This window comes from Phalacrocorax carbo, chromosome 15 (genome assembly GCF_963921805.1).
Source record: "Phalacrocorax carbo chromosome 15, bPhaCar2.1, whole genome shotgun sequence".
Taxonomy (NCBI): Eukaryota; Metazoa; Chordata; class Aves; order Suliformes; family Phalacrocoracidae; genus Phalacrocorax; species Phalacrocorax carbo.
The window spans coordinates 1,368,530-1,393,166 of NC_087527.1; the positions used below are offsets into that span (position 1 = coordinate 1,368,530).

A 24,637-nucleotide genomic window follows, 5' to 3' on the forward strand; every position below is an offset into this window, starting at 1 on the left:
ACACCCCCGGCTCCTCCCACCACGTGCCGCGGCGGCTCCTGTCGCCACCCGTCGCCGGTCCTCCCCCTGCCCCGGCCCGGCCCGGCCCCGCCAGCCGCCGCTTGCCCTCCGTGCCGCCGGCCCTCCCGCTCCCTGAGGCACGCACCGGCGAGGGGCTCCTCCGCTCCTCATCCTCGGGGTAGGGCCGGGGCAAGCGCCTGGCCTCAGTCTGCCCGCGAAGCACAAAAGGAACGGCGTCACGCTCCGGTCAATGTAAAACCATTTTTTTAATTCTAAATCACTTTCACAACAGTGAAAATTAGTGAACAGTAATGGTAATGCACTAAACAAGCCGTATGGGCCGTGTGCAGTCTGAGTACGGGGCGGGGAAGTGGTACAATACAAAAAGCACACCAAGAAAAATGTAGGAACAAAAACGTTAACACTTTTAGACTATTTCATTCTTGGATTGCCAGAAAACAAGGGCTCTCAGTCACATTTCTGCAGCCACCTCCGTTTAAGTCCATTATGTCTCTCACCAATAGATGGGGAAAAAAAAAAGAAACAAAACCCAAGCCATTGAAATTCTGTATTTTAAAATATAAGTGTTAGTTAAATCAGTTTCAATACCTCTTGAACCTATTACAGTCACTTTTCTTTCCCCTTTATCGGAAAAATGCTTTAAAAGAATACCGTACTCCTCCCTGGATAACCTCTGCTCTTAGCATCGTGTCTCTCAATACAGAAAGAAGGGAAACCCATCCCTTTTACGATCGCATGAACTCTCCCTTTTCATCAGCAGGTGGTGCTGCCTGCTCACGAAAGGAAGTCAAAGCCAGTTGTTTGTAAGAACACAATAAATAGTCTTTCTCCTAGAAAGGGTCCTAGTTACCAAGATATGCACTTGAGAAGAACCATATGCAGAAGAAGTTAAGCTTCTCAAAAGTGCCACACGACAAAAGTTGAAGCACCACTTCAACTATTTATAGTTGAGCAATATATTCTGCCAGGTTATCATCGAGTCAGGTATAAATGTGACTAGATGTGGCAAAACCCTGCAGAAGCTTTGCAACATTCGACTTGCCAGATGGCATTTTGGAGGTAGGCAAGTTAAACTTTAGTCATCCTCTGTCTCGAGACTAAAAGTGAACAGTTTATAATTACATAAATAAGCTCCTACAACAATTAATTAAGGTGTCCTGCCCAGGAACCTCATCCATACACTAGAAAAACCCTAGCTGTTGAAAGAATGTTTCTGTGAGTTGATTTGTTCTGTCAGTTGTCTGTCTATTGCCAAGGAAGTCACAATGCTCATCTACAGGAAATCATTATGACTATCAGCGATCTGAATCAAAATAACCTAAAAACAATAAGAGAAAAAAAAATGGAATTACCTAGTCAGAGAAATACGAAAACTGTTCACCTTGCCAGGGAATCTCTCGTATCTGCAGCTTTGAAAGAATCTACACAAATACATCAGGAGTACTCTTTAAAGCTGTATATCCAACAGGATTCCAAAACGGCTACAGAGTGCTCACCTTCGGAAATATTTTCCTCTCAGCACATAAACGGTTGTGGTCTCCTCCAGGACTTCAGATTAATATCTTTGGTAGGAACTGCAGAGGCTCTTGCACTACAGCCGTTCTGCTGTGGCACGGAGTAGCTGTATGCACCTGCAGGGAGAAGCTCTTCCAAATATTCCCTACTGTGCCATGCGCTAGCAAAGGCAGGATGTCATTTTTCCTCCTGTATAATTTTACAGTATGACAAGTTTAACCTCAAAACTCACATAAAGATGCCTTTTGTTCCTCTGCCCAAACAAGCTGATCTCAGATCTGTAATAGGATTTTATTTGGAGTACATGACCTCACATGGAAAGTCTCAAAGCCCTGGGAAGAATAAATGTAGCTACAGTGACAAGGCTGTGAGGGGATTATCCATGAGTGCAGCCACAGGCTGCTGCGCAGAACCAAGGAAGACAACACTGTTTTGTCAGTGAGGAACTGGGCTGGGTGAGGCAGACAGGTACGTCGTACTGTTCCACAACCCCACCCAGCTCCACGACGAGAGAATCTTCCAGTGTCTGGCTCCAGAAAATTCAGGCTTTAAAAAAATTGCAGCATAAATTTGTTATCTTCTAACAGCCATTAGAACCGCTTCAGGAGGGGTTTTCCATTCTGCTGGGAAATAACATCAAGGAAACAAACCAGTCTCCAAACTTGCTTCCATCTCATCACATACCTTGCCCAAAGAATCTCAGCAGCGCTGCAGATGATTTCCTGAAGAAGGCTGGATGTTGATGTGAAGACTTAAACAACATCCACAGCTCTGGCAGATCCGCAGTGGTTGTCCAGCATGAGAGATACTGATCACACTGCAGGAGTCTCCTTACCTGCCCAGTCTACCTCAGGGCAACTCTCTTTCACATAAACCTGGTGGCACTGATTGGCACAGGGTTCCAAAGCAGGACTCCTAGGAGCAGAGCTCAAAGCTAGGCCCATGGTTTATGGCAGGAACCTCTTGTACAAGATAGCTGAGCTGAAACACGCTTTTTAACCAATGTTTAATTTCCAATTCTGGTGCAAAATGTGAGATTCTTCGTTGTGCTGTGGTACCACCAATTCCTGAAGCCCATAGTTAGCTATGGAACCAGACACCAAGAGGTTTAAAATGGGATGGGGATGCAGTTTGTAACTGTTCAGTGGCCTTGATGGCCATGAATATACAGAATAATGGAAAAGATTTATGCAATCAACAGCCAGAACATTATCACCAGAGCCACAAACAGGAAGAGGCGGGATAGGAACTGCTCATCCACATATTGAGGAGTCCCTGGAACAGCTGGAAAACAGGAAGTAAAAAGCAGTTCAGCTCCTTCCTCTTCTCTGGAATCATGTATATTCCGAACATAGTACATTCATAAATTGAAAGACAAGCAAGGAATATACCTGCTGAGAAACTGTTGCTATTTCCTACCCTCAGACCGGCCAGCCATACTGGAAGATCAGAAGGAAGACAAGCATCAGCTTCCTGAAGCAGGACACATGGTAAACCTGCTTATGACTAATAGCAGCAGGCAGCTCCAAGTGCTAGAGTACAGGCAGGTCTGCTCAGAGTACTTCTGGGGATAGCACTGAGCTAAGTTCATGACTTAGCTCAGCACTCGACAGTGAACTAAGTTCACTGCTTCCACCCTAAGGAACATTACCACCTCCGCCTGAGCGCTCCTCCCCATCAAGGTGAAATATCTCTGAATAAGGAAATGGTAAAACAGTCAAAACTCTGTGTGTAGCCTTGACTAAGAGAACTAATGAAAAGCACAATTTCTGGAACCGCTGTATTGAACCCACAGATGAAAAGCAGATAAAGGAGTTGGTTAAATTACAGCTGTTACAGCAGCATATATTTACATACTCCATAGCTCAGTCACACCACCGCACAAATTTTCAGTGGGCACTGAAGTATAGTTAATGGGCAAGTTAATTTGACCCAAGGACAGCACAGGTTCTCAGCAACACAGGTATGACACGAAGAATGTGTTTCTGTTTCTTGTAATTCCTATGCTATGTGACATGGTGAAGAAGATTTGCCAGGCACCACCTTTCACAGAGGAAGTCCAGAAAACCCGGGGCAGTAGGTTTTCTTTTTCAAAACAGGTAGACTCAGTTTGCCTACAGGGCAGATGGGGAGCAGGTTTTCTGGGGATTACTTAATTTTTAGAGAGCAGGGCCACTACTTTAAGTAACCCAATTGTTTTTTCTTATTTAAAGCAAGTGAAATTATTTCACCAGAAAATTACTTCTTGTGGAATACAGATGACTGTCTCAGGGATAAATTTCTGAAAAATGAACAATCTTTGCTATCGTTATTTTGTGGTGCAGAGCACCATTTTAAATTTTTCCTTCTCATCTTTCAGGAAATGGTCCTTTCCTGTTGTTTTCAAGATACAGGTCTCCTTTCTATATCCTTACTGTCTCCTTTTTATTAGTAGTAGAAACTCTAGTCCAATTGGTCTCATTTTTCAGAGCGAGGCTGCTGAAATACCAGAGGAGACATTTGAATTAAAGGGGAGAAGTCTGCAGTGCCACTGTCCCTCTCCAGTCCCACTTTCCTCTCAACAGGGCCTTCAGCAAATCATATGGAAGGGACAAACTTGCTTCTTAGATAAGTGCTTGTACAAAACCTGTAAGGCATAGACTATGTTTCTACTGGGTGTTTCCCCTCATTTTGTGTTTGTGTATACAACACTGATTTACTTTACCATTCAGAAAGTTTTTTCATTTAGCAGGGTATTTGTTTAAAAGTTACAGGGGAGTTTGTAAAACATCTGTTTGTGACAGGACTCTCAGAGAAGACAGGATGCCTGGTACCTGGAGGAGGTCGCCCGTCGTTTATGTTGAATGCTGTTGCAAATATACCAAAGGGAAATGCCCCAATTCCAAATGACATTTGGAAGCCGCCATCGCCAAACCCAAAGCCCTGGAATCCCTGCAGAGAACAAAGCAACAGAAGAGGAAAGAAAGTACCAATCATTTAAAGCCTATTTTGGAATATTTTTTAAAAGTGCAGACATTCCCTCTCACTGGCTTTCCTATGGCTGAAGGAGTAATCATACTGTCTGGCAACTTTCAGTCTGCCACACTATTGTTAAATACCTCCTTAGTTCTCCTGGTTTTCAGATGTTTCACACAGTAGCAAACTTGCCAGGGCAACCCAAAAGAAAATGACAGAAAATGAGAGAAACTGAGAAAATGAAAACTAGAAACCCCAGTTCTTGCTTGAAGGCCGCAAATTAAAAAAAGAATTTCTGTAACATTTCTCAGCCTAAAATAGTACATGTCACAGAATCCCAGACTGGCGGGGGTTGGAAGGGCCCTCTGGAGCTCACCCCGTCCCACCCCCCGCTGGAGCAGGCACCCCCAGAGCAGGGGCACAGGACCACGTCCAGGCAGGGTGTGAATGTCTCCAGGGAAGGGACTCCACAGCCTCTCTGGGCAGCCCGTGCCCCTGCTCTGGCACCTGGCAATATATCAAAACATATCTGACAGTATATCAAAAAAATCAACATTACCAATTTATTTAGAATGCCTTAAACATGTATTAATAGCTATTAGGCATATAGCTGTAAGAAAGGCATTGTAAAAAAATAATCTGCATTGATTTTCATGATACATGTGCGTCATTTAAACATTCAATAAAGTGATAAATTGCCAGTGGGAGGCAATTTATATTTACCAAGAAAAAAAAAAATTACCAGGGGGGCTCAAATTAAGGTGGCAGATAAAGTCACCTGGGGCAGGAATGCAAGACATAAGGAAAGGAGGAAAAAAGGAAGAGTTACAATGCCACAACATTGACCCCTATGGGATCCAGACTGAAAATCCACATCAAGTCAGAAGTCTTCTGAATCAAGATGATTCCTGGTGCATAAAAGCAGTGTACCGTTTGAGAACTAATTTCAGTTTAAAAACCGATGACAGCTACAGTTGCCATGTTCTGTAATCCGGCAAACTGTCCTCCGGTGTCAGAATTAAAACAGTAATACCAATTCTGAAAACCCTCTGGTCTATCACCTCCAAAGATTATTTCACTCATATAAGCCAGACATTTCTAGGTTGATCCTTGATTTGAGGAGTTAGTCTTCTGACTATGCTCTTCTCAAGTGTTTTGCCATTAACTACGAGGGACAGCAAAGCACTCTGCATGGCAGGTCCTGCACCTGTAGGAAACAGGACGGCAGCATGACCACTCGTGTCTTCATACCAGATTCCTCTGACTTATGGCAGCACCAGCTAAAAGGTTGAAACAAGGTATAGCAGCTGATTTAATAAGAAGGCAACTCCCCAGTGAGAGAGAACAACTGAGTTCCCAGTACATTCAATACAGAAACGTTCCTTAATCACACCCAGCAGAGTTGTTTGCCTGAAGCGTGAGGTATACAAATGCTCTCTGAGGACCCTAGGCCAAGTTACACAGAAATATGCAATTGTTTCATCAGGTCACACTCTCTGCCAACCTGCTGAAGAACACTGGTTTGTCCTGCTGGCTACTCCCACATCTCTTCAAGCTATGCCAACTGCTGTTTACATTCTCTCTATGTAATCTCCTCAACAAAATCCCTCTTCAAATTAACACGTATCCAACAGCTATCTACATTCTCTGTACAGTAATATCCATAGAGATGCAAGAAGCAGGTGTCAGTGCCAAAAACTTAAGTTCACTCATGGATTACATATTTTCACGACAGGTAGAGTTTGACGGAAATATACTTCCACAAAGAATTTTCAAAGCAAACTGTTCCTTTGATTTCTGTATGGAGAACAATCAAGTATGGAGAAAAGCATTTCCAGTGATGCCACACAGGGCTGCTCTCATGAAGCACGATTCAAGTTAGCCCATTCTTTGGGATGCTAGAGAGTACTACAGGAATGGAGTCTTCTGCCACAAAGCAGCTATCAATTATTTGTTAACAACCTACCAGGGATGAGCAAGAATATAAGTTACAGGATCCTCACACAGGATCTCATGCACACATTACGTCCTCCAGGATGAATAAATACCACCATCAATAAAAACAACTTATCTGCTCAAGCTTTTTCACTTACTCCTCTGTTCTCTGGTTCAGGTCTCTGTCCTTGGGGTCGTGGTGGAGTTTTCTCTCTGCGGGAAGTTGTGAAATTAGCTCAAGTGCAAGGATACATGACAACAGCATCTGCAATACCCAGGCTAATAAGACAGAACAAACACAGAGCACACTCTCACAGGGCCATGCTGTGGCAGAACTGGAGGTAGCATGTGAGCGAGTAAACCACCCAGCTATATGAACCTTCAGCATCACATCACTGAATTAAGATATTGCACTTTTGAATAAAAGATCTCCCATTGCAAGGGCTAGAAACTGAAGACATGAACATTTTATATAAGCTTCTCCAGTCAGGTAACATTCATTGCAACTTGCCACTTGTAACTGATAATTAACACCCAATTCAAATTAAAATAAATTGCCAGCTGAACAAGAAACAAGGTATGTGAATCCAGTCCCTGAAAAAGCCAGAAATATTTTGCAGAAATGTCAGTTCTCTGTCTTTTGACAGTGTTTCGAATTGTGAATCCAGCACTTCGGTGTTTTCATCTTAAGACCTTAAATTAAAGATTCATCTATTTTAATTTTCACAGAAAAATAGTTGTATTTAGGCTTCTTACCTGGGATCCTGTTGCCCAGTGCTACCTCTTCCATACAGAGGAATAACTTTATCTCGACTGATTCCTGCTTTGCATACAGGACACACTTGTCTGTTTGGCCTGGTCTCTAGCCACTAAAAGGAAGGAAATTATAAGAAAACTAGTAGAAGACCATGAAAACAACAACATGCAAACCTCATTTGAAGCCAGGCAGAGACTTTAGCAATCCCTCAGAAAGCCACGGAGCAAAACGTTTTACTAATGGCAAAGCACTCTCCAAAGCATTGGCATTTCAGCTATTGTTCTGGTATTCTGGTATGATTCACTTGCTGATGTGTACACACTCAAAACTACACTGGAGAAATATGAAGAAATAAACAGTACCAACAGTCCTGCATAGGCCAAGGGCTAGTGTAGATACCCTCCTTTCATCTACCTTTTCTATAATTGTACCACAATGTAAAACCACTACTACATGTGCAAAGAGAAGTATACTCAGCACTTAAGCCTGCAAACTAAACCCATGTGAAGGGCCTACAATAATTCTCCTACCAAAATGGGAAAGACTCAAGTGTTTAAGAAACTCAGAAGTGGAAGGCAGGTGGAACAGAATCTAAGTTTTCTTTTTGCTGACAGAGCAGATTGCAAGGTGTTGCGCATGAAGTTGCATTAGCACAGTGCAGTGGCCCTGGAGAGAAAGCAGCACATTTGAAAAGAGGGGGATACTCCAGAGAACCAAGGTCTTTATTGAGTAACAGCAGCTGATGAAAGACAAAGTAAAAGGAAACCTGTCTTACCTGGTGTAAACAAGGCCAACTGTGAGCATTCCCAGGACAATTTGTTCACAGGGCAGAAAAAGAGGGGAAATAGAATTAGTTGATGTCAACTCTAGCCAACAAATGTATAAGTGTACCACAGACAGCACAGCTTGGAGAAAACAGAACCCTGGAATCCAGCTGCACCAGTTCCATAACCTCCCATTAAAATAATTTTTGAAAGCACAGCCCAAGAGCAATCTCCACTGGTCTTTTCAGGTTATGCAATCTAACTAAGTTGCTAACATGATTCTCTGCATATCACCTTTGATTCCTGGGTCCTCATGGATACCAGAGGCCCATACAGAGGCTTAGACTTTAAAGATTTTCTTTTCTGATACCATGAAAAGATATCCCTGAGCTAACATGCAAATAAGGAAGATGTAACTAATGAGACTTCAGGATCTTAAAAGAAGTCACACAAGGGACATGTAGCTAAAACATTGGCCACATTCACAGAATCACGGAATAATTTTAGCTGGACAGTACCTCAGGTGGCCTCTAGTCCAACCTGATGCTCACAGCAGGGTCAGCTATTGAGATCAGACCCAGTTGCTCAGGGCAGAGAAAATCCCATTATACAGAACTACTCTTAAGATTAAATTAGTATGGCAACTTAAAAAAGGTCAAAGACAAACAAGCAAGTTACGAGAAAACTGCTAAGCAGCTCTCTGCTTTCAAAGTGGTCTTGACAACACTACTCAGACAAGATACGTGCCATTTTGAAGGTTCTATTATTCCAAATCCTTTTGTGCAATAATTTTAAGTTTTATTTTAACATGCTATCAGCAACTGATTTTCCATCTCCCAGAATAAAAACCTGGATTTTTCAGACGGTACATACATTTACACAGAAAAGAAATGCTCTTTTAAGCCCCTTTTTAATGAAGAGCATAATTTAGCCTACTGTGTAAAATAAACAAAACAAAAAAACATTTGGCCATGTCAAACCTTAATAACTTCTTAATATTCAAGAAAGAGTATATTGACAAAGTTACCCAAATAGGAAATGCTGCATGCTTATTATATTTGTGTGATACTTTCCCAAGTTAGATCAAAGAACTGAAAAGTTAGTATTACAACTGCAATACCCTGGGAAAAGAGAAATAGCCCATATGTAAAAAGCTTGTTATCTAATTCTTTTTCATGGTTTCAAAGGAAAAAAAAAAGCAAGCTACAATTTTAACCTAGTTTCAGATGCAGATTTAGGTATGTACAGGTTAGAACGGAATTCAGGTCTGAACAAGACATCTATGCTAGACCAGACAGCACAAATAAAACAACATGCATAACCAAGCAGTATTGATGAATGCTGAACTGTCTATGCGGGGCTGCCTGTTTGATTGCTTTTACAATATATTCCACAAGTATAGGAAGTTTAAGATTCAAGAAACCCACTCCTTGGAACATGAGCAAAGAACAACAGCCAAACTGCTCCTAAACCAAACCCATGGTCCTTACTCATTTTTAACAAGGGACTTTATTTGACAACTAGAATTATAAAAATCTAAAAAGGCTGTTATATGATCAGAGAAATATACAGTGCTTTGGTTTATCTGTGGGGCTTGAGTACTTACCAGAAGAGATGTCCACACAAGCTGATAACTGCATCCTTGGCAGTGTCTAAACAGATGTTGCATTCAAAAGTGTTGTCCTGATTAGCATTGTCCCCAGCACCGTTACTGCTGCTGCTGCCACTGGTCCCTCCAGTACTGGAGTTCTTTGTTGATGTAGAAGTCGTGGGTCCTTTGCTTGCCATCCTCAAGAGCTACCCAGACACAAGGTCAAGAAAATTTTCCTGTTGGAAGCCTAGCAGTGAGAAAGGGGGGGAAAATAACCACCAAGCAACTTCTTGGCACTATGACATGGCATTCTTGTTCTGTTCCAAACTGGTAGTGATTTACCTAAGAAGTGCTTAAACAATACCCACCAACAATAGGATTCAACATAGCCAAGAGGGATCTTTTTTTAGAAACTAAGCTACTTTAAAGACCCGTAGTATGAGCTGGTTGATATGTGACAAGTATTTTAAAATTACTGATACACAGCCAAAAACAAAACCATTTTATTTTCTCATAAAGGCCATTTGCTATGAGAAGAATGAGCTCACCTAGTCATACATGCTCTTCCAAAAATTCAATGCAAGTTATAACTGTGAATGCATTCTGAAACAGGATTTAATCATGAAGCAATTCACAGTTTGATAATAGTGGCAAGCAAAGGTGGCTCAGTACTGGACTTGTCTCATCAGCGTTATATTGCTGCTATTACAGCAGTGTGTTGATATGACTATCGAACATTTCTAGTACTTTCAAACTATCAATCATTTCTAATCTAGTAATAATGCAGAAGTACAAAAATTTTACTTTTATGTGCTTTAATTTTACTAACATGCTTTCACCTCTCATTAACATCATCATATTTACCAAAGAACACCATTTATTTTATTTCAGTAGCAACAACCTCTACAGTCTAATTCCTAGATATGCAAATTCCACAGTACCTAAAACTCTGAGACTCAGAACAAGGCATTTACTTTTCCAGAAACAAACACTTCTACCAGTACCGGATTTTTAATCCAAGAACTAAGAGAGTTTCAGCAGTTACAGAAATTAATTCACCAAAACCAAAAATGTTTAAAATATTCCAGCGTGCTTTTCATGAAACTCTGACATCATGTCACTGCTGCAGTGATATGAATACCTAGATAAGGTTGCGAGAGAGAAAACAGGTGATTATCTGAACTTTTTACAAGTGCACACACAGTCAAGCATTTTAAAAAGGCAACCTGAATTTTTCAGAAGCTCATTTCTTTGCAAGCTTACCCCACAAGAATTAAAGGCTGTCCTTAGCGTCCCCTCTTTGTAGCAGTGCTGAAGCACAGGTGCAGGGCAGCAAAATAAAACCTCAGTATCTCTACTTGTTATTGTCAACAGCTTTTTTCATACAATATAGTCCCAATGCATGGTCAAGAAAGCATCATACTCAAGCCTCATAAAGGTATTGCACCGAAGACACTCAATTACTGCAAGTGAAATATATTTTTGCAGAGCTTTTTCACTCAGTTACATCATTTTGCACAGTGTCCCAGAAGGGCAGCTTTGTAGTCACAGATGCTGTACTTCAACATACATTGCTTTCAGCACTGCTGACTCTCAGCATTTCACACCATGCCTTCATTTACACTCAGCAGCAACACAGTTCATTGTACAAAATTAAAATTCATGTTAGTTCAAGGCAGATGGAAATGCTGCCAGCCCACAAACTGTATGCTAAAGATGCCTGGATTTTTCACACATCCTTACTACCAGCATCTTCAACCTATCTTGCTCAGAGTTTAATGCATGAAAAGTTACCAGCCTGGACCTATATATATTTGCTGGGAATTAATATAAAAATTGAGAAAACCACCTTAAAACTAAGGAGTTCAACACATTGTAAAAAACACCAGCATCATTTTATGGATAGCGTCTGGCTTTATATCTTCATATATAACACAATGAAAGCATGTAGAAGAGGCAAATAAATTAATTCCTGTGTCCCTAAAACCAAGGTGGGGAAAAAAAGTTCCTTTTTTTTTTCCAAATTAAATTCCCTATATTTAACACCAGAAATCTGGAAACTCATCAGAAAGATAAAATCTGTATCTTCACAAACACCTACTTAAAAAACTCTTAGCTTTTAGTAACTATGAAGAGTAAATAAATCATTAAGTATGAAGAAGGATGATAGAGAAATCCATAGGAGCATCATAATGTAATGGCATAAAGACGGCTGAGACAGAAGAAAGGGCAAAATGATATGACACAACCGGCACTGAACCTACTCTCCTAGAAGGTCATTCTGTAGCCTGTACTGGGATCCTCTCCTAATTATTTCTCCATAGGCTGATTAGTTCTGATGACCTATTAGGGTATAACCAATTTAAAATATAAAAAATATATCAAAATACCACAATAAAAGTAATCGATCTTATTCTGAAAAGCCTTCTCATAAAAGCATTCTCTTGTCCATGGAATATTGTTTAACATAACTAGGTCTATAACAAGTGCTGTTGGGGTCCGTTCATCTGCAGATCGTTCATGCTGCATGCATACAGAGCAGCAAGCATCAAACAGCATCCGATGACCAAACTTACATTTGATAATCATATATTGTGTCATTTGTGCAGGTCTGTGAATCCTACAGTAGTTCTTCTGCAAATTCAACTTGTTCTGAGTATAGAACAAGCTCCAAAATGTTGAAATGTCACTTGAATTACTTAACATCTGAGAGAAAACTTTTTAGAGGGGAAAAAAAACCCCAACCAACCAAACCATAAACCGAAAAAAAAAAAACCCCAACCAACACAACAGGCCAAACCAACCCCATTTGCTTTTTGGTTTGCTTTTTGGTTTAGGGTTCAGAAGGAAGAGTATGAGTACACCAGGATATAACATCTCTTTGAGGTTAAGTAAACAGAATTTAGAGTTGCCAGCCCAGGTTTGCTAAACCCTTGTCCTTTAGATCAGGTCTCCAAACCAACCCTGGATGTATGTTGAGAAACAAAACAAGTGAAAGGATATAAAAATCATCTGTGATCTAACTGCAAGCATTCAAAGATCATCTTTTTTCTTGCTTCTTTGCTCTCTAGATATTTACAGGAAAACAGTATGTTACTTAAGAGTCATCTATATTATCTGTTTATTTCCTTTAAATCATGACCCCTATGATATCCCAACAGGCTGTTCTGAAAAGGACTGAAACACTGACATTTACTACATCCAAAAAATCAAGAGTGGCAGCAGCTGAATGGTTAAGAAACAGAGAACCCATTTTCAACTAGTCTTCCTAAACAAAAAAAAAGGTCTGGTGGAGTGTGAGGACGACATGGAAGTGAAGATACATGTTTAGGGATCCAGCACAAATCCCACCAATAATAAGCATGGCTGAAAGAGTTGGTGAAACTGGACCTCCAAGAACCAGAAGGCACACTGGGACCTGAAAGTTTCATGACAACCGAGGGCAGAGGAGGTCCGTGAAAGAAGTAAGCACAGGAAACTGGGGAAGTCTATGTACTGTGTGTATCTCTCACTAACAGGCAATAAGAAAGAAATTTTACCCAAATACTTTAAAAACTAAATCTATAAATCTAGTGGGTGCAACTGCACACCAGGAAAACGTGAGCCAAATGTCTACTGTAAAAGATCATGTCTCTGACCTCAGCAAATGAAAAATGACTGCATTTGCTAAAGTACACTGACCTGACTAAAAATACAAGAGAAACACTTAAAGAGAGACTGGGAGAGTTCTACTTTGAGTTAAAGCATACAAAAAAACCCACTGGAAACAGCAAGCGAACAAGAATTCAACCTGAGAAAGCAGAGGGGGAATATAAATTAGAAGCAAACATCAGCTGCATGAAACAGCTGCAGAATACATGTTCACAGCACTACAATGTCAGGATGTTTGAAGTATTTACTTTTTAATCATCTCTCAAGCAATGAGAAAAATTTCCAGTGAATTTATAGGGCTCTGGCTAGTTTATTAACAAAAACCAAAGTTTATTCCTCTTTGCAGTATCTAATACAGAACAACAAAATAAAAAGAGCATTGCTGGGTGTAAAATTCCACTAGAAATTTGCTTTTCCGTATTTCTTTCCTAATGAATCTTACTTTACCCAGGATTACTGAAACTGAAATAATCCAAATCTAGTTTGTTTCTGAAACAAGTTCTGATTTATTTTCTGAACTTTTTTGCTGTTTAAATCAAAAGGAAAACTTGTCGGGTCATTTTTCTTATCACTACAGCGGCAATATCATTTTCAGGCACATATGACAAATTTTATACAAGGAATATTAACATTAAAAATTCTATCTAAATATATTACTCAGAGTTTATATAATTAAGCCCACCCATAAGTTTAAGAAAAGTCTGATTCTTGTACTTTCTTCTAGGCACTATCAACATCTGCTGCTCGACAGCCATTGTTAGACGCTCTCAGCAGACACGACTGAAGTCCTGCTGCTAACCATTAAGCACAGATGTAGCTCTCACTACCTTTTTACTCTATTCTGTCCCCCAAACACGTTACATTTTACCACCTCGGAAACATTTTCCGAGTTCATCTTTTCACTTCCTGTAACCTGTACAGCATCACGTACCCGCTTCTAGTACGACCATAAAGTGGTCCCAAGACACAAGTCTGCGTGATTGCTTGGTCCCGCAGAACCGGCCTCGTTTCATTACCTGGGACTCTGCAGGGTACCTCTGCGATAGAGTTGCTGCTTCCAGGATAAGCGCCCTGCTGAAAGGCTGTTCTGGCAACTCTAAGGATTCAGTATACCTCGCAAAGGCACGGCACTGTTACAAACTAACAAAAAGAGCAAGCGATTAAAGCAGTGTCTTTAACTATTCCGTAAAAGTATAACACAGATGCCAATAAAACGTTGCACAGATCTTCAGACAAAGATTTTGTCCTCTTACCTCATAGAGTGCAAAGAAAAAAAAAAAAAAGAAAACTGATACAACCAGTTGGGTAATTCTGCCTGAGCGTTTTCCTGGTTTGGAGTGCTACATAGAGCATGAAATACCTTTTAAGGGAGCTGACCTGGTTAGCAGCAAAATGTGAAAATAATAATAATAAAAAAAAGCTACGATGTGGTTTAAGAAGCAACAAGCAATTCCCCACAGAAACAAAACCCAGGACGGCACGTACCAGGAGCTGACGCCGTGCTACCACAGCGAGAGCCAGACGCTACCGAACGCCGAGTAAGGCCCCCCTCCTGGCAGGGGGCTTCAGCCCTGCCGCAGGGCGAGGGCCCGGTACCAGCAGGCCGCGGGAACCGGGGATGTCGGGTGAAAACCCCGGCGGGCGGCGGCGGCGAGCCCCGGGCTGGAGCTGCGGCAGCGAGCGGCGGGCCTGCCGGGGCGGCACCGGGGCTGCGGGACCAGGGCCGGAGGCCCCCCGAACCCCGAGGCCGGGGCTCCCGCCCCGCTCCGACCACCCCCCGCCTCGTCCCTTCAGGCGGCTCCGGCCTTCCCGCGGCCCCCGGGCGCGGCTCGGCCGCGGCCCCGGCCCCGGATCCCGCCCGCTCCTTTGGCGTCTCAAAGCCGCCACCCGGCCGCGGCTGCCCCCACCCTCCGCCACTCGCCGTGACCCGCTGGGCCAAGCTCGGCTGGGCTGGACTCACCGGCGGGTCTCGCCGCTCCTCCGCAGCAGCCCCGAGCCGCGGAGCCGCTCCCCCGCCAGCCGCCGCCGTCACCTGATCGCCCGGAAGCCCGGCCCTGGCGGAAGGGACCGGCCTCCCCGCCACCGCGCCGGGCTGCGGGGCCGCGTTCCGCCCGCCCGCGGCTCCCCGGGGCTGCCCGGGGGCGGCTCCTCGGAAACCGGGCGGTGGCGGCGGCGCGGGGCTCCCCGGGCAGGAGGCGCCTGGCGCTGCCGGGCCGCCCGTCCTCCCCCTGAGCCCCGGACCGGGCCCCCCGGCCGGTGTCACCGCAGTCGGGGGTCGGGTCCGGTGGGACCCGCTCGGGCTGGCGGGGCGTGCAGCCCCCGCCCTGTCACCACCGCCATACCCTGCCCCCCCCGCGCGATCCGCGTGGATTCGGACTCGTGTTTCAATTGCGTTTCTGCTGCCTGCTCATCGGGAGGTGCTGCGGCGGCTGGGTCCGAACGCCGGCCTCTGAAAAGAGCAAAAAGTACTTATTAAGGCCGGGAAATGTTCGGCCCGAGCAGGGAAGGAAGGAAGGAAAGTGGCGGCTTCGAGATGACATTGTTCAAATGTGCGTGTAGAGCGCTAGGATCTGAGCAGAGAAGCGTTTCCAGGATGGGAACAGAGAGTTTTATAAAGGTATTTTAGAGAGCTGTGAGCAACCGCAAAGACGGAGAGAGAGGCAAAAGGGGGGGAGAGAAGAGACCTGGTGCCTGAAGGAGAGGTCAGAGCTGAGGGAAGTGAGGGAGGCGCCACCTCTGGAGAAAACCCGTTGCCCCTGCTCTGGGGACAAAGAGGCGGAAAACAGCGCAAAGGTGCTCGGCGTTTTACACAGTGGAGAATGGGTGAATCCTAAACCAAGGTCTCCCGCTTAAAGGCAAGCCTCACGAGGGAATAGCTAGGAAGTGGAGGGAGGTTAGTGCCAAGGGAGCCTGTCAGAAAGAGACCAAGGATATTGTCTGAGGCCTGTCTGCTGGCTGAGGTGGCCTGAGACTACACAGCTTTAGTGTGAAGGCTGGAACATGCAAGCTGGGAGGTGTTACTTAGCCTTCACACCACTTTCAGCTTGTGGGCTTGGCAAGACCCATGTTGAAGGCGTCACCCAGCACCCCTCCTGGAACTGCCATACATATTGTTGTATCACACTGGAAAATTTGTAGTTGAGGTGAAGATGAAGTTAGTATCTGAAAATGATGGTGCTTACGGCATTAGGACACGTGTTGCAAAGCTGTCCTACCCGCGCTAGCTGTGTATTTGCTGCCTGCGAAGATTTCTCTAACAAAGCAGGCTTTCTCACTTTCAACAAGACAGTAAAGCAGCACGGTTTGGCACAGCTTCAGCACTCAAGCAAAAATTTGGCATCTCAGTGTAGTATCAGATTAATAAGAAGCTAACAAGGCCTCCAAGGTATAAATGGTATCCTCTGGATGCTGATTAAACCAAGGATGTGTTTATGAAATTTGGACCAGCTTAGACTAGTCGCTCTGTATGTCTAGAGTCAAAAGAATTTCAGTATAAAAAGTAAAAAAGGTTGTTTTTTGGTATTATGGGAATAAGCAATGCTCAGTACAGTCTTTATTGTTTGGGTATCGTAGGATAACTACAGCAATCTGAAAAGAAATACAGTTGCTGCCGTAGACAACATAGCCCAGGAATATTTGCACTGCCCAGTGACAACTTTAACATTTTATTTCTGTTTCAAGTCTCAGAAGAATGTAGTGATATTATTAAGCATTTCTGTAGTGACTTATTTACTGTACCCCAGTTCCACTTCTAATGAGAGATTTCTGTTTAAAATGGAAAAGATCCAGAGACAGCAAGTGAATAAGACTGGATGAATGGAAAGGTGGTGTACAAGAGAATGAAAATTTTAACTGTGTTTACAGCTAGGGTTAGCAGGAAGGGAACAGACTTATTTAAACCAGTGGGTCAGCTGGAGAATATACGTGGGACATTCAGATTTACTCCCATTGGCAAAGAATAATTACATTGAATGGCTGCAGTAAATGATGCAAGGAAATACTTTCCTTACCGAAGCAAAGAAATCAGCTTTCAAAGAGCTATATATCCCATGCCTAATGGGAACAGAAATATCACTTACATTTGTATATATTCTAATGGTGACATGTGTATCACCAGCGTAGCTGGTAGCCAGTAATTGCTTAGAGTTAGAAAAACCTTGTGCCCTGGTTGCCAGTTCATTCTCATGGTGTGCATGAGAATATATCACTTTGATTTATTCACTTTTTCATGATCTAAGTCACATAATGTTGATATTTATGGTACACACAAACCCTCTCCTAAAATTCTTAATTATGAAACTCATACATACATCAGGAATCCAAGTCCTTGAACCTCTTATCAGTATTTTTCTCATAAATTTTCCCTCTTTTACTTGTATTTTCAACCCAATGGTACCTTAATTCAGTATTAAATCTCATTTGGGAATACTCTTCCTTTCCTGAAATTTCCATGCGAAAGCTTTCCTGTCTGTCTGTGGCCTTTTGCATTTCTTCAGCAAGAGCCATTTCCAAAAGCCTCTGCTCATTTCATTTTTCTCTTTTCAATACCACACCAGAAAGATGGGAGGCCATACAGTTATTTCTGGTGTGGGACATGCATTTGTTTTTTCCTGCATCGTATCTCTGGAAACTGCCATATCTCAAAGCGTAGGCCTGTAAGGACGCTGAACTTTGCCTGATCTGCTTGAGTAAGACACGCTTTGAAACATCTGGCACTTGACATCCATGAAGGCAAATAATCGAGCTGCAACACGGTCACAATCTGTTACAGAAATCCCGATGCCTCTAACAGCCAGTTAGAAGGAAATGGCCAGAAGAGTATTGTTAAGCAAAGATGAAAGATGCCAAGGCAAGTTGGTTAAGAATGCTAAACAGAACATCTTCCGTGCAATCTTCAGATCTTTTGAGTTACAGATTTAATGCCTTTTTGAAGGTCAGTTTGTTATCCTTGGAACTTGTCATTCCATATACATGGACAAAGCAGTTGCAAAACACATAGGCAGAGGAGATGCGTGCTTTCTTTCCCCTGCCAGAGGTGAGGGAATTAAATGCCTTCTGCCTGATATATTTTACGTATCTTTAGGGATTTTGTGTTTCTAGTGCCTTTTCTCACCTGCTTTTGAAAGATAACTTCTTACAGCAGATGGGTCCCCTCTTATCTCATGCTTTCATGGTAGAAGATTTTTGTGCTGTCTACTGCATAAGTATGTCTGACTCCCCACCAAAAATCGCATCTGACCGCTGTCAGTCAGTATTTCTGAAACAGTGAAATTACCATCTCACAAAAAGCGGTAAAGTACTAAGAAGTTTTATTACACTTGTTCACTCTTTCCACATCCTTATTCTTTAATGCCAAGTGTTCTCTCTCCCTGTCCAAACTCAAAAGCAGGGCGGGCATTCTGCTATCATTGGTGTATTTTTCACTCTTACTTTGTGAGCTGTTGTATCTGAGATACACTAAGCTATTTGCCTGTACGGCACGCACGAAAGGAGGCTGTTCAGGAACAGATGGGCGCAAAAACAAGCCGTGTTTACTTTCAGCAACTTCCCACCCACAAGCACCACTCTTCACCATAACACAAGCCCAGAGCGGGGCAGTGGAAAGCAGTGGCTCCCCTGGCTCCCCTTCTGGCGTTTCTCAGCACGGGAAACACCTGGCAGCACCCTCTGCCCTGCTCTCCTACGGAGGCTGGTACAAATACCCAGCATAAATATTCCTCTTTCACGGTACCTCGCAATTCTGCATCTGACACCCAGTTCCTTGCAGTTCCTTCCATTTATACGCTCATTCCCAGGCTCCCTTGGTTTTTTGGAAGGCCTGGCCTGCAGCCCACAGCGCACTGCTGCCCCCCTCAGCGGCGCCCCCCGCTTTTCCCGTGAGCGCAGCCTTCACCAGGCCTCTTTCACAGAGACGTGAAGAAAAGAAACTGCCCTGGGAGGGAGGTGGGGGTGCCCGTGGCGGCCCTCGGGGGCTGCTGCTCGCCCGGAGCGGGCCCGCTGCCGCCATCTTGCCGGAGGCTGCCGGGAGGACTACAGCGCCCAGCATGCTCCGCGGCCGCCCGGCCGGACTACGGCGCCCAGCGTGCCCCGCGGTTGTCGCGTCTCCAAGATGGCGGCGCCCAGCGGCGGCTCGGGCGTGAGCGCGGACGCGGACTCGGACTCGGACTCGGACAGCAGCGGCGAGGCGGCAGCGCGGTTCCGAGAGGCCGCCTGGGACTGCGCTGCGCAGGCGGCGGCGGTGCGGGTGGAGACGGGCGGCGGTGAGAGTCGGCGGCCAGCTAGGCTCTGCTCACCTGCCGCAGCTGTGGCCTGCCCTGTCCTCCCCCGTCCCGGGGGAGCGGCGGCGAGGCGGAGGCAGATCTCTGCCGCGGGGCCGGTGGCGGAGCCGGGCCGCTTCGGGAGCCGAGGCGGGGCTCTGGGAGGGGGCGCTCGGCCCGGCCCTGCCGGCGGGCTGAGCCGTGGCGGTGCGCGGCCGGAGCCCCTTCCCGGGCAGGCCGCCCGCTACGGCCTGGCCGGCGGGAAGCTTCCCCGTCCCCTCATCGCTGCCCTCCCCCGAAAGTGGGCGTGGGTTGTCTTTCAGTCATGCTTCCTCTCGCTATAAAACCACACGTGCCGGGAGGGGGGATTAAAGAGGTCCTGACCACAGCTCTTTTCGACTTGTCTTTGCTTCTTCCTTTGTCAGGTGGCTTTAAAAAGGATCGGTTACAGCCCGCTCAATCTAGCCTAAGGTATTTTTGCTTCTGGTTTCAGACTTCCCCTTCACTGAAGAAAAAAATAAGCATACGTTGTATTTGTGCCTTGTGGCACTTCCTACTGGAAGAGCTTATTCTGTTTTAGGAATTAGTCCAACTATAACCGGAAATTATGCTTAAATCTGAAATAGCTAATAGGTTTTTAAAGTACCTTTCTCATCCCTCTAGCAGCAGGGGAATATACAATTTGAAAGTTTACTGATGCTGTCAGTTGCAGCATTAGCTCCAACTGTCAGAAGTTGCCCAACTCTGCAAGTGTCCTATGAAGGAATTATTACAGTTATGTATAAAAAAAATTTCTTTTTCTTCAAAAAGCCTTGCAATTGCAAAGGCAAGCACTCATCAGCTGGAAAGCAACACCTGAACTGGGAGCCTTGCAATGGAGCTGATGCCATCCTATTGAAGTTGGTAGCATTCCTGTAGGCTCAGTTTCAAAGGCTGTTAGCTAGGCAACTTAATAAAATCCTCTTCCTGGGACAGGTTTTGCATTAATTGTGGCAACATACACAGTAACTACATGCAAGAGAAGGGGTGTCCTGACATAATTTATTTGCTTTTGTAGGCCGTTTCAGTGAGAAAAATCATCCAATTACTAACTATGATGGAGATGGCTAAATAATGTTTAGCTCTCTTTTGGGAACTGAACTGTTACTACTGAGTTGTTTTCCATCTTTCTTAGCAGTCTTCCCTATCAAGTATGAATTGATAACTAGAGGGTAGGAGATTTTACAGTCCCCTGTCTCCTGTTTGGGCGAGAGTGCAAGATGCTACTGGCCTTGAAAGAGAAAATAATTATTCTTATTTTAAACAGGCGTGAAGTGAATGGTCATGATGAGGATGGAAATGAGCTACAGACGACGCCAGAGTTCAGAGCACATGTTGCAAAGAAACTGGGAGCAATGCTTGACGGGTATTGGCAAGCAATACCAGAAAAGTTTGTTCTATGGGTCAAGTACACCGATGCTTTTTTGTGCTAAAACTAGGAAATTCAAGATCTGAGTGCAGCCTGAATATGGAGGAGAAGTTATTTCTCTTCTTGCATCCTTCATTCACGTATTTAGTGCAAACTTCCACTATTCTGTGATCTAACCTGGCCCATGTCCTGTACCCTTCTGGTAAAGACTCCCTGTTCATTTGCCTGTGTGGCCAATTGGTTGTGGGGAGGAAGAAGTAGGATTTGGGTGCCTTAGCACGTTCATCATTTAAAGGCCAGCATAAGAATGTTTCATTTATTCTTACAACCTAAACCAATACCTGATTTAGGGTTGTGCTGGCAGTATGCTTCTGACGGGGCTGCCACTGTCTTTATTTATTGTGTAAATATGGCTCTGGAGAACTAGAATTCCTGGTGTTTAGAGTTTGCTTTAGAAATGCTGCTTTTAAGTCATTCTTGTGGCGTGCATTGTTAAGGAGAGAAGGTATGGCCTGCTCTGAAAGCAGGGGGGTGAGACAGCTTCACTATGGAAAAAGAAGCTATGTAACATCTCCCTATAATCTTCTTTCCTAGAAATACCCAACTTTAGCTTGGTTTGCACAAACCTGTCTTAAGATCTGACTGGGGTTTTCTGTTTAGTTTCATCACTGTCTTGAAGGACTCATCAGGACCTTCACAAACTTCTGTGCCACTGTCTGACTCTGCAGATGATGGTGAGTTCTAGTCACAGCCGTTGTGGCTGTCCTGTGACGTTGTTAGTTAAATGATAAGTGGGATTTATGATAACTGGGATGGATCCTGTCCGTTGCCAGTTGTACACCCAACTGACTAATAGGCATTTGCAGCAGAAGAACTTCTGTTAGCGTCCATGAAGGCTGTTGCTTTGAAGCAGTGATCTCTGTGCCCTAACTCCTCTCAGATAGTCCCAAATAATTGCTGTCAGGCACTATAGCAATACAGTAACAGCAGTGAGGCTTCCCAGGGAGATTGCTCTTTATTGCTTTCACCTCTGTTTTATATCGTGGCTAAAATTCCCTTTTACGTATTTTAGGTTTTCGCCTCTTCTCTTCCTCTGTCCCAGGAGACTGTGGGAAATCAGAGCCTTGCCCTGCAGCAAGGAGAAGAAAGCCATCTAGCTCCAGGTGAGGTGCTGTCAGCTGCTTTGCTCTTGAAGTACTATTGCATCCCACATTTCAGAGGCAGCAGGGACTCTTGCAAGGGAATAAGTAGCTGAAGAGCTTGAGAAGTGTGTATTTATGACTCCTGTATTCGACTAGGGCAGATTATTTTTGTTTCTTTCTTTCTTTTCTCATTGCTGGGGAACTAGAAACATTTGTGGGAGATGATGTTTTCCTTCCTAGTATGTGTAAGGAACACCTCAGCCTTCAAACTGAGTAAATGCTAACTTGTATCAGAGTCCCAGTACCACTGAGTGTTTATCAGGTGTTCTCGGCTTGGATTACTCTGCTGTTTGTGCTTTTGGTGGATTCAAGGCAAAAGTATAACGTAACTGCCTTTCATTTTGTTACCTTGCCAGTGATACGGACAGTGACCAAGAGTGGCAAAAGTACCAGGAGGTTGCTGTGTCAGCCGCAGACATTCTGAAGCAAAGTGCTTTTCCTGCACTGTCCTGGGATTCCAGCCAGGATCAGAGTGACAGTTATACAGAGCACAGCCAGAAAAAAAAGAAGAAAATTAAAGGAGAGAACAATATTCAAGAGAAAAAAATAGACCCAACAGAGTGTGAGCAGATCAGCAAAGGTTTGCCACGGTTGCTGTCTGCAAATGGACAGCATGAGAGACAGGACAGCAGTCATATAGAGAGCTCAGTGCTGCCAGGAGTTGTGAAGAAGAAAAAGAAGAAGAAAAAAAGAGAATTAAGATCTTGCTCTGCAAATGGCAAGTGATTATGATGGTTGAAGTACGCTGGAAAAGAAAAAACCTAACAGGGTCGCTGCAGATGAGGGAAAATGAATTGGCAGAGCTTCTGTTCTAAAAGCTCAGTGGCCTGAGAGCCTAATTAAGTGACTTCCTATGTTGTTGGCCTCCCCTGAGGAAGGAAACGTTGTTCTCCTAGAGCGGCAGTTATCTGTGCTGCTGCTTATGCAGACCTAGCATAAAAGGAATACTGTGCACAGACCTGCATGGCAGAGGGATATAATCATAGCTACATCCCTCCTGGTCTGTTCCTTCACATCATGAAACCAAATCTTGTGCCCTGGAGGAAGTATATGATGAACTGAATTTGGTTTACATGGCAAGAGGTGATCGGCTCCTTCTTTTTGCCTTCTGCTAGATGCCTGCTGAGAATAACTCCAGCCTGTGGGAGACTCGTTTATCAAAAGCATCCTGTCAGATATCAGGAACCCCTTATTTTTTTTCCTGGAATCATCGTAACAATCTGTTGTTGAAACCTGCCATGTTACTAATCCCTCTGTAATCTCCACCTCTCCAGAGCCCCTGCATATAAACAAAGCGTGCAGAGAGCTTATTCCAGGGTGGTTATAAATAGGTAGTTCTGTTCAAGTTGTGTCCTTTGAAATTTTTTCATGTATAGCTTTTTTATGGCATTTGTTGTTGTTAAATTCTATTACACTATTAGTTTTATTTAATTTGGCAGGTTTTGTACAACAGTGGCTTTCTTGCTGTATTCAGATGGCTCCCCCAGCAGAGATAAAGATGGCTCTTTAGTTGCTTGGCGATCAATGCTATGAGATTGCTACAGGAAGGACTTAAGCCTCACTTGAAAGTCACTGCACTTCAGTCCTTATTTTGGTTGATTATGACCTTTTGTCTCTCTGAAATACAGTAGGTTTTGGTAGCATTCAGTATGGCTCTTAGTCCATTTATACTTCAGCTCCAATATTTCAGGAAATTACCTGTTATTGGACAAATACTCTTCTGTTTTAATTTAAGATTGTTGGGTTTCAGTAGCTCTAACTCATTTGCCCTATTCAGGAGACCGGAAAGCCAGATTAGAGAAACTGAAATAGTGAGCTGTTGCTCTTTGAGCGTGGGAAAACCCAAGATGTTTTCTTTCTTACTGTAAGATCCTTGCTGTTTTTTAATCAAGAAAACACAGTTGGCATCCAAAAATGGAAAGGCTAAGTAGAAAATTGGCTTGTAATCTAACTGAATGTGCCAGCAGAAGTGACTTGTCTTATGGCTAGTTAAAACTTCAGTATACTGAAGCTAGCATCTGATGTTTCGAATGCACAGTGGCCTAAAAATTAATCTTTTGACTTGCTTATTATTATTATTTTTATGCTAACTAGAAGTAATACGTATTTGCAAGTGATGCACATAGGAGATCAGGAAACAATTCTAGGATAAGATTCCTCGGAGAATCTAGTTACTGAACTTGGTTGATGATGGTTGATAGTATCTAGAGGAAAATCATATCAATACAAACTGTAATGGACATCTGCAATTTTAAATTTCCAGATATAAATGAAAAGTTTGCTGTTGGACTCTTTCTTTTTTAATTTTCCTTTATATCTCAACCTTCTAAGAGTCTTGAGCACTTTCTAGTCTCAAGGGTTTTAATCCATTTCACAGTTGAAAAAATAGCTCTGTGTTGGTCACAGTGACAAAAACCATGTTAATTAGGGCTTTTTATGTCTGGCTAGTGACATATGAGTGATGTGAAGGTTGAGAGTAAATAGAGAAGAGAGGAATAATTAGAAGAGGAATTATATAAGTAGATCCTTAGGGCTGAAAACCTTCACTTAGTGCAAGTAAAACTCTTAGACCCTAGGGTAA

The 24,637-nt window shown here is 43.7% G+C and overlaps 2 protein-coding genes across 6 annotated transcripts; one reads left to right on the plus strand and one right to left on the minus strand.

Moving 5' to 3' along the window:
• Positions 1–247: 247 nt before the first annotated feature.
• On the minus strand, positions 248–15,799 carry RNF185 (ring finger protein 185). Of its 5 annotated transcripts, none has more exons than XM_064466659.1 (9): positions 15,150–15,799; positions 14,206–14,329; positions 9,554–9,744; positions 7,959–7,977; positions 7,183–7,295; positions 6,585–6,639; positions 4,350–4,467; positions 2,928–2,975; positions 248–2,820 (listed from the first exon to the last, which is right to left on the minus strand). In XM_064466659.1, exons 3-9 carry the CDS (start codon positions 9,733–9,735, stop codon positions 2,723–2,725), a joined length of 633 nt encoding a protein of 210 aa, XP_064322729.1. In that variant the 5' UTR covers positions 9,736–9,744; positions 14,206–14,329; positions 15,150–15,799; the 3' UTR covers positions 248–2,722. The 5 variants fall into 5 exon arrangements, with proteins under 5 accessions (XP_064322729.1, XP_064322728.1, XP_064322731.1 ...); XM_064466658.1 differs by having other exon boundaries at positions 9,554–9,785; positions 15,150–15,797; XM_064466661.1 differs by lacking the exon at positions 14,206–14,329.
• Positions 15,800–19,265: 3,466 nt separating this feature from the next.
• C15H12orf43 (chromosome 15 C12orf43 homolog) lies at positions 19,266–24,345 on the plus strand. Its single transcript, XM_064466663.1, has 6 exons — positions 19,266–19,449; positions 19,872–19,917; positions 20,753–20,851; positions 21,515–21,588; positions 21,927–22,017; positions 22,413–24,345. The coding sequence occupies exons 1-6, from the start codon at positions 19,299–19,301 to the stop codon at positions 22,780–22,782; spliced, it is 831 nt and encodes a 276-aa protein (XP_064322733.1). The 5' UTR covers positions 19,266–19,298; the 3' UTR covers positions 22,783–24,345.
• The last annotated feature ends 292 nt before the right edge of the window (positions 24,346–24,637 follow it).